Here is a 12432-nt window from a genome sequence, read left to right as displayed (position 1 = left end):
CCTTTTTTATCAGTGCCTCCCAGGAACAGGACGGCCAAGGCTTGAAAGGTCAAGTGCAGGCGTAGACCACACTGTGGCTAAGCAAGGCTTCAAGCTGCCTTTAATAACAGCATTTGATTATACAGAAGTTGTGGCTCATCATCATGGAGTCATTCTCATTCTTATATCTCCTAAAGCAGTCTTCCCTCGTCTCCATGCTCCACATGGGAGCATCAGACTGGGGAGGTGTCACTTTCTATTTGTTTTTGTTCAAGTGTTATACAAGGCGCCCGAAGGAGAGGCCAGAGTGCTTATCTATTCAGCGGACAACGGATTCTGCAGCTGCGTCTATTCCCCCTCCTGAGTCATGGTGCTCAAAACCACAAAAAGAGGGAGGGGGTGCAGTGAACCATATAGAGGAGAGTCACCCTAACTCTTCTGGGGAAACACACTGTCAGAGCATCATCATCATCTCTGAAGTTGAGACAGACAAGAAAAATTGTAGATTAACAAAACTAAAAAGGGGGAAAAAGAAAAGAAAAGCCGACTGTTTTCATGTTGCAGTTTAAAATGTTTGATTTGCCTGCAGGAAAGTAATTGGCTTGCATTTTCATGCAGCTTGAAGGATTAAAAAATGGGGTTATGGCAGGCAGGCAAATTAAAGTCCTGATAAGCTCATAATCACAGTGGCATTCAGATTCAGTAGGAAACATATAAGGCACACCACTAAAGCCTTGAACATATTCCACGCTTGGATTCCACTAAGGCTCACATTTCCTGCGAGGCATACACAGTGCATTTAAGGTAAAGGTCAGCATCCTGATCACTCCCTGCAAACACACTGCAGTGTTCTGGGGAGAAGATGCTGCCACATTCACCTTAAAAATTAAAATTGGAGTTATTTTTAGTATGCCTTTAAGTGGATGAAAGCCATGCGTAACATTATATATTTGCTATATGACATGACTTGACAGTCGCCCCCCAGCTGTGTAAAGAGCATTACAGTGACATCCATGGATTAACACTGCATTAGTTTAAATGCCCCCCACACCCCTCTGGTTTCAGAAACCAGATCATTGAAAGTCTATGTGCAGTGACTAAATCATAAACAAAAACAACTAGAGCACACCTAATAGCCCTAAATGCATAAGCTTCAAAAAGCCTAATTGCTATATGTCATCATCAATTTCTCTTTGTTGTCCTATCTCCCTCCCCCCACCCCTCTTATGTCCATCCACTGCCTGCTGTGCTGATCTGCTTTGAGAGAGGAGGAGCAGGATGGGGAGGGGGAGGGATGTGGCTGACCAGTTCTGGAGGATTCCTTCTCATTCTACCTCCATCCATCCTTTCCGCCACGCCATCTCTCCACCCACCGATATTCCCTCCAGCGTGAGTCGTCCTGTGTTAGCATCAGTGTTTCCAGTAGAGCTGCAGGAGAATGAAGGAAGGCAGTGTAACACACACACACACACGCACGCACGCACACACGCACGCACGCACACACACACAGCCAAATCTTTTCCCCTTTCTTCTTCTTTCATTAACATTCTTCCTTTAATATTTTTGCCTCTTCAGTTATACTTTCTCAATTGTCTACCGTTTTTTCCTTTCATGTGTTTTCTCATTCTTGTGCTCCACTCCAAATCTTGCAGTGCCGTGCAGTGTATGTTTGTGTGTGCACGCTATAGGCCATAGTGTACTCTGTATTGGCAGTCCACTCTCATTTGCTCCCTCTGCTGTGTTTAGAGGCCAAGTGAACACACAGTGGCAGATGGAGAAATAGCGGGGAGAAAGGTGCAGCGAGAAAACAGATCAAATAGGTGTGAAAATTCTGAAGTGATAAAGAAGGCGGAGCGATCCATATGCAGACGTCTCTATAATTATATACACATACTGCATCGTTCGTCATCTCTTACACAGCCACATACACAGAGCCTCAGAGGTCAGTTATGAGGCAGAATACGGAGTACATAGGCAGAGCATTTTACATTTGCAGAAAACAATACCAAGTCACCACTGTGGTTGTGTGTGTGTCACATCATACCACAAAGACATTTATCTGGCGTTTGAGGGCAGCAAATGAAGCATGTCATTGATTTACAGTGTGAAGTCTGGCCTCGGTGTAGCTGCAGCTTGATTGATAATGGATCTGTGCTTATGTGTGTGTCTCTGGGGCCCCAGTTCATTTCCACTTTATCTAAGATTATATGAAATTCAAATGAAGTTCATTTATACGCCAAAAGGCCACAATGAAATCAGGGGAGACCAATTAAAAGCCGGGTCCAAATGTTATTAATAAAATGAATTAATTGGGTGTGCAATGCAGGATAAGCATGAAGGAAAATAAGCTTATTTGTTTTGCTGAAGAGCTTCGCACGAGGAGGATAAACATGTATAGCTGTAGAGCTAGAGGTTCATTAACTATAGCTTAACACAAAGACTGGAAACAGGAAAGAGCAGCTTTCCTCCATCTGACTGAAGAAAGACAAACCCACCTATCATCGTCTATAATGCTCACAAATGCAATCATATTATTTTGTTAATTTAACCAACAATCCCCATTTTTAAGGCATGCCTGTTTTTTGACTTGCACATATATTATGCGAAAGTTTCAGCTTGTTAGTTGGCCAGGAAATTGTGGAGGTACAGTTCAACCGCCCCATGAAACCATAATCTCTTTTTATTTCCACTTGTATGGAATAAAGAATAAACAAATAAGCATAAACCTGAGGCGCTGCCAGGTGGGTTTGTTGTGCTTTGTTGTCATTGCTTTCCAGGAATGATAGTTTACAACCTCTAAGCTAACCAAACTAAAATAACATAACAGAAATGTTATTTGTATAGGACCTTTCAAGACTAATATAACAAAATCCTTTACAACAAAATACTAAAACCTTTAAATGTTTAAAAATAAATTTTTTAAATTGGTGAAAAAACAGCCAGTTTCCGAAAGGAAAACTTTGACAGACCTTCAAAAAACCTGGAGACCTATTGCTCAAGGCCACTTCAAAAAATACAATTTAGTCTGGCTGCTTAAAGCAAAGTAGAAAGAAATGGTCTTGTGACAGTTTTCAACATTGGTGATGCAGATGCTCTGACATACGGGTCACTTTATATGATGGAGAATGAGCTCACAGGAAAAGAGCTAGACTTATCAGCCACCGTGACCATAATGTCCACTGGATAAGAGCCAGGTATGGTGAGGTAGCAACCGAGTCACAGTTACTCTAATTTACACCTTTCCTGCAGAGGCAAGCTGCCCATGAGAACAATATGTGAAGCTGTGGACTCTGTTGGTCTTTTGACGGGGATGCTGCCAGGATGCTGAATAAATGCAGGGTTGGTTAGTGATAAAAAAAAATTCTTTCTCTGCAATTTAGCTGTCTCTCTCTCACCCTGTCTCTCACAATAGCACATGAAATTGAAATTAGTCACACTGGGCAAAGGGAATGATTGCCAACTGTGCTGCACACACAACTATCCATAGTGCGATTGAATAGACTCTGATATTTTGGAACTAATAGCGTTTCTCTAGAGCTCTAATATCCTTTATGAGATTAAATGCAGGTGAATTTGTTTCTGCCGAATCCAGATACATTCGCTTCATGATGGAACCATTTTCTTAGATAAGCCCTAGATTTAATTATAGGTGTGATCCGTTTGTCATGTCAGCAATTGGCAGCAGACAGCAAAATTAATGTTTTCACAACATCCTTCCTACACATTACCCCGTGAGTTTCTCACTTGTACATACCAGTATTTACATCCCATTCAATATTGTGATGTTATAGAAACCTGAAGGCATCTGTGCTTTGTAAAGCACCTGTGGAAATTAATGACAGAGGAGGAGAAAGTGAACGAGTCACAAGCTGCCACAGACCATAGTTCAGTGGCACCACCTGTTAAAGGGCTCATTTGAGATGGATGAGTGACTCCCTCTGTCTATGTGGCGAACAGCTGAACATTAATTTGCTGCCATAATCAGAAGAGAGGCCTGGAGATGTTCTTTGGGAGCAATAAAAAAAAAAAACGACTGAAAACTGAATCACTTTCCATATGTCAGGTAAAATACAGCATTTTGGGAATATGCAAACAACCACAGGCAAACACATCATTTTCTCTGAAGTTTGAACATTTCCCAAACTAACTTCAAAATTACAGCTATGATATGTATTAGAGGTGGCGAATGACAATGTGCTGTGCTGCAAAGAGTCTCTCGCGAATAAAATGCTATTTTTATAATTTCTTTACATTTTATAATCTGTTGCTGAGTAACCATTTTCCACGCTTTACTTGGGAAATGTCATTTTCAGTGACAATACTGCCCCCTTGAGGTTTTCCCTCTGCAAAGCAAAAATAGTTTTTCTAATCTTCTCATATTAACCAAGAAGCATCGTCACTGCTGACTTTGTGACTGAGATCTCACAAAAACCCCTATTTTATTTCGCGGATGTGAACAGTTTTCTGGCAGTTAGTCGTGCAGAAATGTATTATTTGCAGTACTTTCATGCAAAACAAAGAAAATAAATTCTGTTCACATACTACAGTAGCCTGTTTATAAGGAGAGAAGACAACTTTCTTCTCAAGTGTGTCTTGTATTGCAGATCCTCATTGGTTATAGATTCATTTTGTTGTATTAAGCAGATGCTGTGCAGGTTAGACGAGCACATTACCCTCAAACTGCAGTATGTGAATGTGTTTTTGAATGTGTCTTTAAACAGACACACCAAGTAATTGCAGGATAGTGCTGCAGGATTAGCTTCAATTAAATTTATATAGCTCCAAATCGCAACAACAGTCACTTCAGTGAAAGCACTTGGCGACGGTGTGAAGGAAAAACTCCCTTTTAACAGGAAAAATAACTTGAGCAGAACCAGGCTCAGGGAGGGGCAGCCATCTGTCATGCTGGGTGTGAGGGGTGGGAGACTCTGTGGAAGAGAGCCAGAGAATAACCAATGAGGCAATGCAAAGTGGTGGATAAACCGAGTGAAAAGAGCTGATCAAAGAAGAAAGACTCGATGCACGATGGGAAGCCCCAATGGGCCTAGGCTAATGCAACATAACCTAATTGAAGGTTTAGGTGACCTAAACCAGGCCTAAGTATTTTTAAACTTTTTTTAGCCTAATCTTAACTAACTTCTGATGGTCAAAATTACAAATAAAGTATGTATCCAGGGCAGCTAATACAGATAAAGGAACGATCAAGTCCCATTTATAAGCCTTTATTAGCACTAGAACAGGGACATTAGACTCATTTTACTTTGAAGGCTACTTGGATCTGAAAGTGGGTCGGATGAGTAAAACTCCTTTTTGTCAACATAAAAAGACTCAATCTGAAATCTTTTAATACAAGATAAAGAAGTGCAGTTTCAACAGTACCTCTCAGGTTTTCTACATGACTGTGCAAAATACAGAAAAAGGTTCTGGTAGCTCACTGTCCAGACTGTCCCATATTTATGAAATTTTTTTTAAATTTACAGAATTTTTTTTTTTTTAACTCAAACGTCTATAGTTGATGAAAAAACAGGAATTTTTCTGTAATTTAATTGTTTATCTATTAGTTAATTACTTTGATTTAGTATGAATGGCTGTGAGGAACTCTCCACCAGCAGGAAAAGTGTTACAATTTATCAAAATACAGTTAAAAGTCTAAATTTTTTTCCCCCAAAGCCTTCCAGTGTGCTGGATTTGAGTCTTTGCAAGGTTGATTCTGGCCCTCTGGCTGTGTTTAACCGCCCTTTTCTAGAAATACTGCACTGATACCGTGCGCCTGGACAGCCTGGTAGCTTCAGACTTTACTTGAGAAAGTTTCAAAACTTGACATTTCTGTGTTATGTGGGAAACAAAACCAAAAGGAGCTTTTGTTTGCATACATTTATTACCTTCATAATATCATTTGAATGTTCGAACAAACATTTTTTGCCTGCTTGACAGATTCTCTGAAAAGTTTATATCTGTACTACAATACAGTTAGAATAACAACAGCATCAACAGATGCCACAGTGAACAGAGCGTTGACCACATGGCAATGTTTATGCACGAATCCATCTCAGGAATATGGTGCAGAATTGTACGTTTCTCACGCAAAAACAATGACTGTAAAAATGAAAAGTTGTACAAAAGTTATGTTATACATCATTTCCTTAGTGGTTTACATTTACATCATAAATGTACCATTTGATTGCAGTACAAAGATTCCTTCAAATAAATCCCTTTGGGAACATTAATATGACTAATACAACAAATCAGACATAATTGTGAAACTATTCAATCAAGGGCAAAGACTAGGCAAGCTAGCAGTAAACCTTTTGACTTGGTGAGTCCCTTTACTGATCTGTGATCAAGCTGCAATAACATGCATCATCAAGGCAATATATATAAATTTGAAACATTCACTTGATGAGACAAGAACCTCTATTGCCCTCCGAGCAAACACATCCAAAAAAAAGTGAAGGATGAAAACAAATGTCTGCTAGGCAGGAACACGAGTCACAGCACTGGGAGAATCAGTGCTCAACATTATTTATCTATTTTTTTTAAATGTAGTACCATGTGGAGCAAAACCAGCTCCGGGTTTCCTTGTAGAATAAAGAATCCCTTTCTACATTAGCTTTAGCCTTCTTCATCTTCTTTAAGACTTCAAAAAACAAAACAAAAACAATAAAAAACAAAACAAAAACAAGAATTTACCTGGTTTGCATAAGCAACCATGTCAGAATATCACTTAGTGTAGTGTTACTAACTTGACAACCACATTGAGAATGGCTCAAGTCAGATAGGATAGGATGCGAGATAGGACGGACAAGTGGTTAAAAATGAGGGTGTTAAATCGTTGTAAATTAAAACAAAAACAAGAGGTGATAAATGATCAACTTCTTTGAAATGATATGAGGATTGCTGCAACTGTCATAATTAAATTTGCTGAGATAAACGTTTACGCACTTGCAATGAGAATTTTTCAGAAGTGTCTTGTACATACCTTAAGAGTTTATACAGGTCTTGTTCATTTAAACTAAGAATATTACTCAGTCTTAGCTTTTACACTTACTGTACTGCAAATATAAACAAAAAGGAAAAATGACTTCACAAAGAGGCTTTGAATTGCACTTGAAAAACGCTCCCATCATTGGAAGATGGATGTTCTTGTAGTTTAAATGCTCAGACATATTTTAAGAACATTACACAAAAAACATTTGAGTTATCCAAAGTTAATGAACTGCTGGAAAAAAGGATGTTTTCCTTTTCAAAAAACACATGACTGAACATAATCCAGGGCTACAGAGCAAACACAAGCTCTGGTGATAAACACTGCCGCTGCATGCATAATTCTGTTACTTTATTAAACACTGCTTAACCAGGTTTTGGGGATATTAGATTACATCACTGATAGTAGAAAATACCAGATTTTTATTTGTTTTCATCTTAGATCTCGCAGTCCTTCTGGTGACTTTAGTTCTCTATTTGTGTCTCGCAGAACTATTCATATGAGACCATGTTGGCTGTGGGACAACTGGTTCTTTGTGTGATGGCAATTCCTATCTGGAAAGTAAGGTCAGAACAAAATATTAGTGTTCTTAACGAAATATCTCCCTGCTGAAAAAACGAGTTATGGATATTGGCACGTTTCACTATTAAAGGCAAGGCCTTGTTCTGTTAACAGGCCTCCTCTCCTTGCTCCAACTGAAACTCTACGTTAACAGAAAGACAAAAAAAGTTTCAGATACACAGTAGACCAGATTGGGAGATTTAAGGCACATGGAAGGGGCCACAGAGAGGCCATGACTGGCAAAAAAGATAAAACAAAAGACCAAGTACTATAAACAGAGAAGAAAAACCACAGAAAATTGCCTGTTGACACAATCAAAGAGGCCTACAAAGCTTTGCCTAACTGTCTCACATCTCTGCTGCTGTCTAAAGGCACAGCCATGCTATGGCTCCAGAGACTAAAGGGCAGGAAATAAAACTAAAACTTAAAAGCAAACTAATTACAAAAAACAAAACAAAAATCATAGAAACTCATTCATGAAAATATAAAAAAATACATATGTAAACTGATTACCAATAAACATTCCACTCATTTGCCTAAGATGGTAATAAAAACTAAAAAATAAAATCATAATGCAAAATGAATACAAAATACTTATTTTTGTCTCGTCTAGAAAGAGAAACTGATGCTCAACACAAACACTGATCTCGGAGGAATGTCCACCAATCGAAACACTGAAGGAGTCAAAGGTCACAATGAGATTTACTTTGGTTTATGTGTTAAAGTTGATCAAGTCACCGCTTAGATGCGCTGACCTATTATTACTTCATTTGGTGCTGTGCTAATGTCACTGGTTAAGTGCTTACTTTTGGCTTGGTAGAAAATGCATCTGTGCTTTAAGTCAATAAAAAAAAATGCATAGTTATTTCAATCTAAGGAATAAGGCTCTCACAGGCAAAAATCTAGTATTATTAAAGTGCATGTCACTGATACAAGAGCATAATACAAATGCAGGTAGTACCAATGTGTAAAATGATGTACTAATCATTCTGCCTGTTCCCTTGAACAAAAAGTGGACAGAAATACTGGACAGAACCAAAACCACACCCTTCATATATAAATGCTCAACAAGAGACTAGTGGATTTATAAGGCAATAACACTGAACTTCATGTATCTGAGAAATCCCTTTTTTGTTGTTGTTGGCACTTCAGGTAAAACTATGGCTTTTAAAAAAAAATGTATTTATATATGCGCTATATGGCAATGCAACTTTGTGAACAGTCTCAATTCAGCTGAAGCTGAAAAAGGGTAAACAACCACTGAAACCTAGACGCCACTCTAAGATGCTAGACTCTGGTCTTCTTTATGGACGGTTCTCCGATGACTGGAGCTCTGGAGGCGCCTACCATCGCCCACTGACGCTGGCCATCTCAGCGTGAAACTGGCGGGAGAGGCGGCCGCTTGCACCCCCTTCCAGGAAGGAGGACCTGATGGGTGGCTCAAATAGTTTCCTCCGGTTCTTGTTTAGTTCTGTGGGCAGGAAAAAAAAAGACAACCGCAAAACATCAGGAGCAGCAAAGGTGATACAAACATAGTGTTTAATGTGGGGTAACTTCCATTGTTGCGATGGGAATTGCAGCAAATCAAAGTAAAAATAAATATAACCGTGGAGAATGTTGCCGTGTCTCTGCAGCCTTCACTGATCTACAGTGACAAGAAAATTGGATTCAAAGCACTACAGAATTGCTCAGATCAACAAAACCCCTCTTTGTGTCCATCTGGTTTTACACAGCAGTTTGGACAAAATCATTTCATAAAAATGTCTCAAGAACACCCTGGCATCTCTCAGTTATTCATATGATAGCCGCAGTCTGTCGGTGCCAGCATAAACCTTCAGTATGATTACTGGAGACAGGCAGCTCGCTCCAGCAGCTCTTTTTACTGGCACACCAGCAGGAAGTTAAAACCTGGATTGCCTTGACTGGTATTCTATCTTTTTATGAGAAGCAAAAACACAGAAAGCCAGACAGAGATGCGCAATATGCAGTTTTCAAGCTCTAGAGTCGGTCAGCGGAGATGAAAGTTGACCTCGACTTGGCTGAGGCGACAGGCAGCAAAACCGATCCTGGCCTTGGATCCCTCTGTTTCCTTAATGATCATAGTGCTGACCTCGACATTTCCCCTCATTGCCCTCGCTGTCAACCCCGACTCTGGTCAGACGTTTGTGAACTGAACATTTACACAATAACCATGACAGAAAGCTCATGATCCCAACACAGACATGATTAACTCATGCAGGCTATTATAATATCCAAAAAACATGAGGTCAGTAATGAAGTGTGACACCCACCACATTCACATTAGATCAAGTGTAACAACAGGGAAGAAGAGTCTGCATCAGCATGACACAGGCAGCTGGAGCAGCTGGGGAAATGCCGAAACGCTCATCAGAGAAGAATTTGCTTGAATCCCATTTATTGCTGCTGCTGCAAATTACTGCAGCATGTCCTCTCAGAAATTTGACCAGTTTAACTTCTATTCTGGCATGCTGACAACAAGAACCACCTATGAACTTTGAGATATGATCTTATTATTGATCTTTTGCACTGCTGGGATCCACTCAGCCAAAACAATAAACATAAAAAAACCATTAATGAAACTGCCTTCAGCAAAGGTGAGCTGGCAGAATGAAGCTCCTGCTGGTACGAGTGATTATCGGCACAGGAAAAGACCAACGTGGGTATCTCTGCGCTGTCTGTTATTATGCAAATGTTTTATTTGCAGTGTCATGCAGCTGACAGCACAGAGGCAGAGAAAAATAAAATACAACAAGAGAATGCTCTTTTTGAATTTTTTTTTTTTTTCCATACCCGAGATAGCGAGCAGCATTTTCCTACGGGCACCAAAGGTGGTGATTCCCAGTTCCTTCAGGTCCTGGTCTGTGAGTGTCAGGAATGTCTGGAGGTCAATCTAGAAGCAGCAACGAGCCAGTTTAACACAACCTCAATGTAGAAAAGATCTTCAAACATAAATGACTAATGGTCATGTACATAATATCCTTCCTGCCATGCAAGCAGCAATATTTGATGTACGAATGCAATTCCACAGCTTGTTAAGGAAAAATTAATTAAAGGGGGAACTATGAATGTAACATAGCAACAACAAATAATGACTGGGATATTTCACTTTGGACAGAAATAATGGTCTGGCACGCCCACACTTCCACCCCTACAGTTAAACCACCTTCACTAATGAAAGAGGATGAAAGCTTGTGCGATAAAAAGTTGGTTCAGAATCGGGATTACCTCTTGTTGCTGGAAGACGTCCGTGTACTTCCCCAAGCCCAGTTTGCTGAAAAGCTCGGGCAGGTCTGAGCCTTTCAGAGACGAATTCAGGCTGCAGCCGTTGCTGCCCGTTACTGATGAAATAGAGTCCATGTAGTTGCTGCTGCTGAGGTAATGTTCTGCAGCTACACGATATTTTAAAGAGAGACATTTCTTTCATTCAGTCAGGTAATGAAACAATGTTTAGCTTAAAGAGATGAAAATTTGGACCATTTTGACTGAGACCATCTGTTCTGCAGATTAACTAGACTGGTAGCTTCACTAGACTTTATCTAACGTGCCAACCCTGAGTGCTATATTGAGTAAGTAACTGATTACTCTTACAAGCAAAACAATCAAATTCAGAGGCAAGAGTGCTCACAATGACATTTTAAATGTGGTTTGTAGCTTTAACTTGTTCTCTTCCATTTCACTGTTAATCAGCATCATTATTTGAAGAGTTGGTGTAATGAATATGCCACAGCAAAAATTTACTGACCGGATTTGTTCTGTTTCCTCTTTGGGCTGCTGACAGCTGAGGCGAACTCTGTGTGGCTTGCTAGGCCGTTGCTGGTGCCGTTCCTCTCACGCCAGTTGTCAGAGTCACTCCCGTTCCCCACGCCTTCCCGGCTGCTGGATCGAGACAAGGGCAGTGGGGAACCCTGAAGGCCAAAAAGAAACAAGTTTAGACTGAATTCTGTACATCCCAATACAGAGCACAAACAACAATCAGGCAAATAATGTCTCCTATAATATACACAATATAAGTAAATGCTAAGATATTGATCATGATAACGAAAGTTAAAACACTTTCATTTATGTCTGACCTCGTATGTCGTGCTCATGCTGGGTTTGTATGAGACGTGATTGGCTCTCCTTAGCTCCTTGATAGTCTCAGCTGGCATGGACTTTGAGAAGCCCAGACCACTCCAGGTGTTGGTCGGAGTGCGCACCTCAGTCACTACTGGCTTCTTCAACATAGCTGTGCGAATACAGAAAAGCAGTGATGCAAATATGTTTCTATAAAAGAATTATTTGGACACCAAGTAATATTTAGTGTAATGATGTTTTTGTGGCTAAAGAAATAAATTAAGATTTTTTTTCAGGGGACTAAATTATAGGGCACACTGCTAATGGCACTGATTGCACTATTTGATGGCACAAAAATGTCAACTCACCTTTAGTTGCCAGCAGCTTTTTCTGTTCATAGTCAAAAGCCTGTGAAATTCAACAGATGGTTAAAGCCAATAAAACCATGGCCTCTCTTTCCATGTTAGCTCTGTGTGTGTGTGTGTGTGTGTGTGTGTGTGTACCTGCATGTTGGCAAAGGAGGTCTGAGGTGCCAATCGGATTCTCTCCCTCTCGTTCTGTTGTGCTGCCCTTTCAGCCGCCCGCTCACTCCCCGGTGCCCTCTTATCTGCCACAGGACTGTCTGATGAGCTGGACTCCGTGTCCGAGAGGAGACAGTCAGAACTGTTGGAATTAAAACAGGCACTGTATCAGTGAATAACCTTTCTTTAGCTCGTCCTTTGCTGGCGTGATCACTCAGGTTGTTAAAGAAGGCCTTCAGTAACTAGCATCTCCATTAGCCTTTTTCCACTAGTATCTACTCAGCTCGACTTGCCTCGGTTTTAAGGATTTTC

General features: G+C 40.2%; 1 protein-coding gene across 1 annotated transcript in view; it reads right to left on the bottom strand.

Annotated features, from left to right (window-relative positions):
* Positions 1 to 5843: 5843 nt before the first annotated feature.
* Positions 5844 to 12432, bottom strand: part of bicc1a (BicC family RNA binding protein 1a) — a 57667-nt gene continuing 51078 nt past the window's right edge. Inside the window, exons 15-21 of the mRNA XM_003438406.5 lie at positions 12103 to 12262; positions 11968 to 12007; positions 11617 to 11771; positions 11289 to 11451; positions 10772 to 10935; positions 10337 to 10436; positions 5844 to 8996 (exon numbers count right to left, since the gene is read on the bottom strand). Coding sequence (XP_003438454.1) covers positions 8869 to 8996; positions 10337 to 10436; positions 10772 to 10935; positions 11289 to 11451; positions 11617 to 11771; positions 11968 to 12007; positions 12103 to 12262 — 910 coding nt within the window. The 3' untranslated portion in view covers positions 5844 to 8868. The remainder of the gene's footprint in view (positions 8997 to 10336; positions 10437 to 10771; positions 10936 to 11288; positions 11452 to 11616; positions 11772 to 11967; positions 12008 to 12102; positions 12263 to 12432) is intronic.

The sequence above is a fragment of the Oreochromis niloticus genome, linkage group LG13, assembly GCF_001858045.2.
Source record: "Oreochromis niloticus isolate F11D_XX linkage group LG13, O_niloticus_UMD_NMBU, whole genome shotgun sequence".
NCBI classification, from domain to species: Eukaryota; Metazoa; Chordata; class Actinopteri; order Cichliformes; family Cichlidae; genus Oreochromis; species Oreochromis niloticus.
Note: the sequence above shows the minus strand (reverse complement) of the source record. Positions and strands in the feature narration are given on the sequence as shown.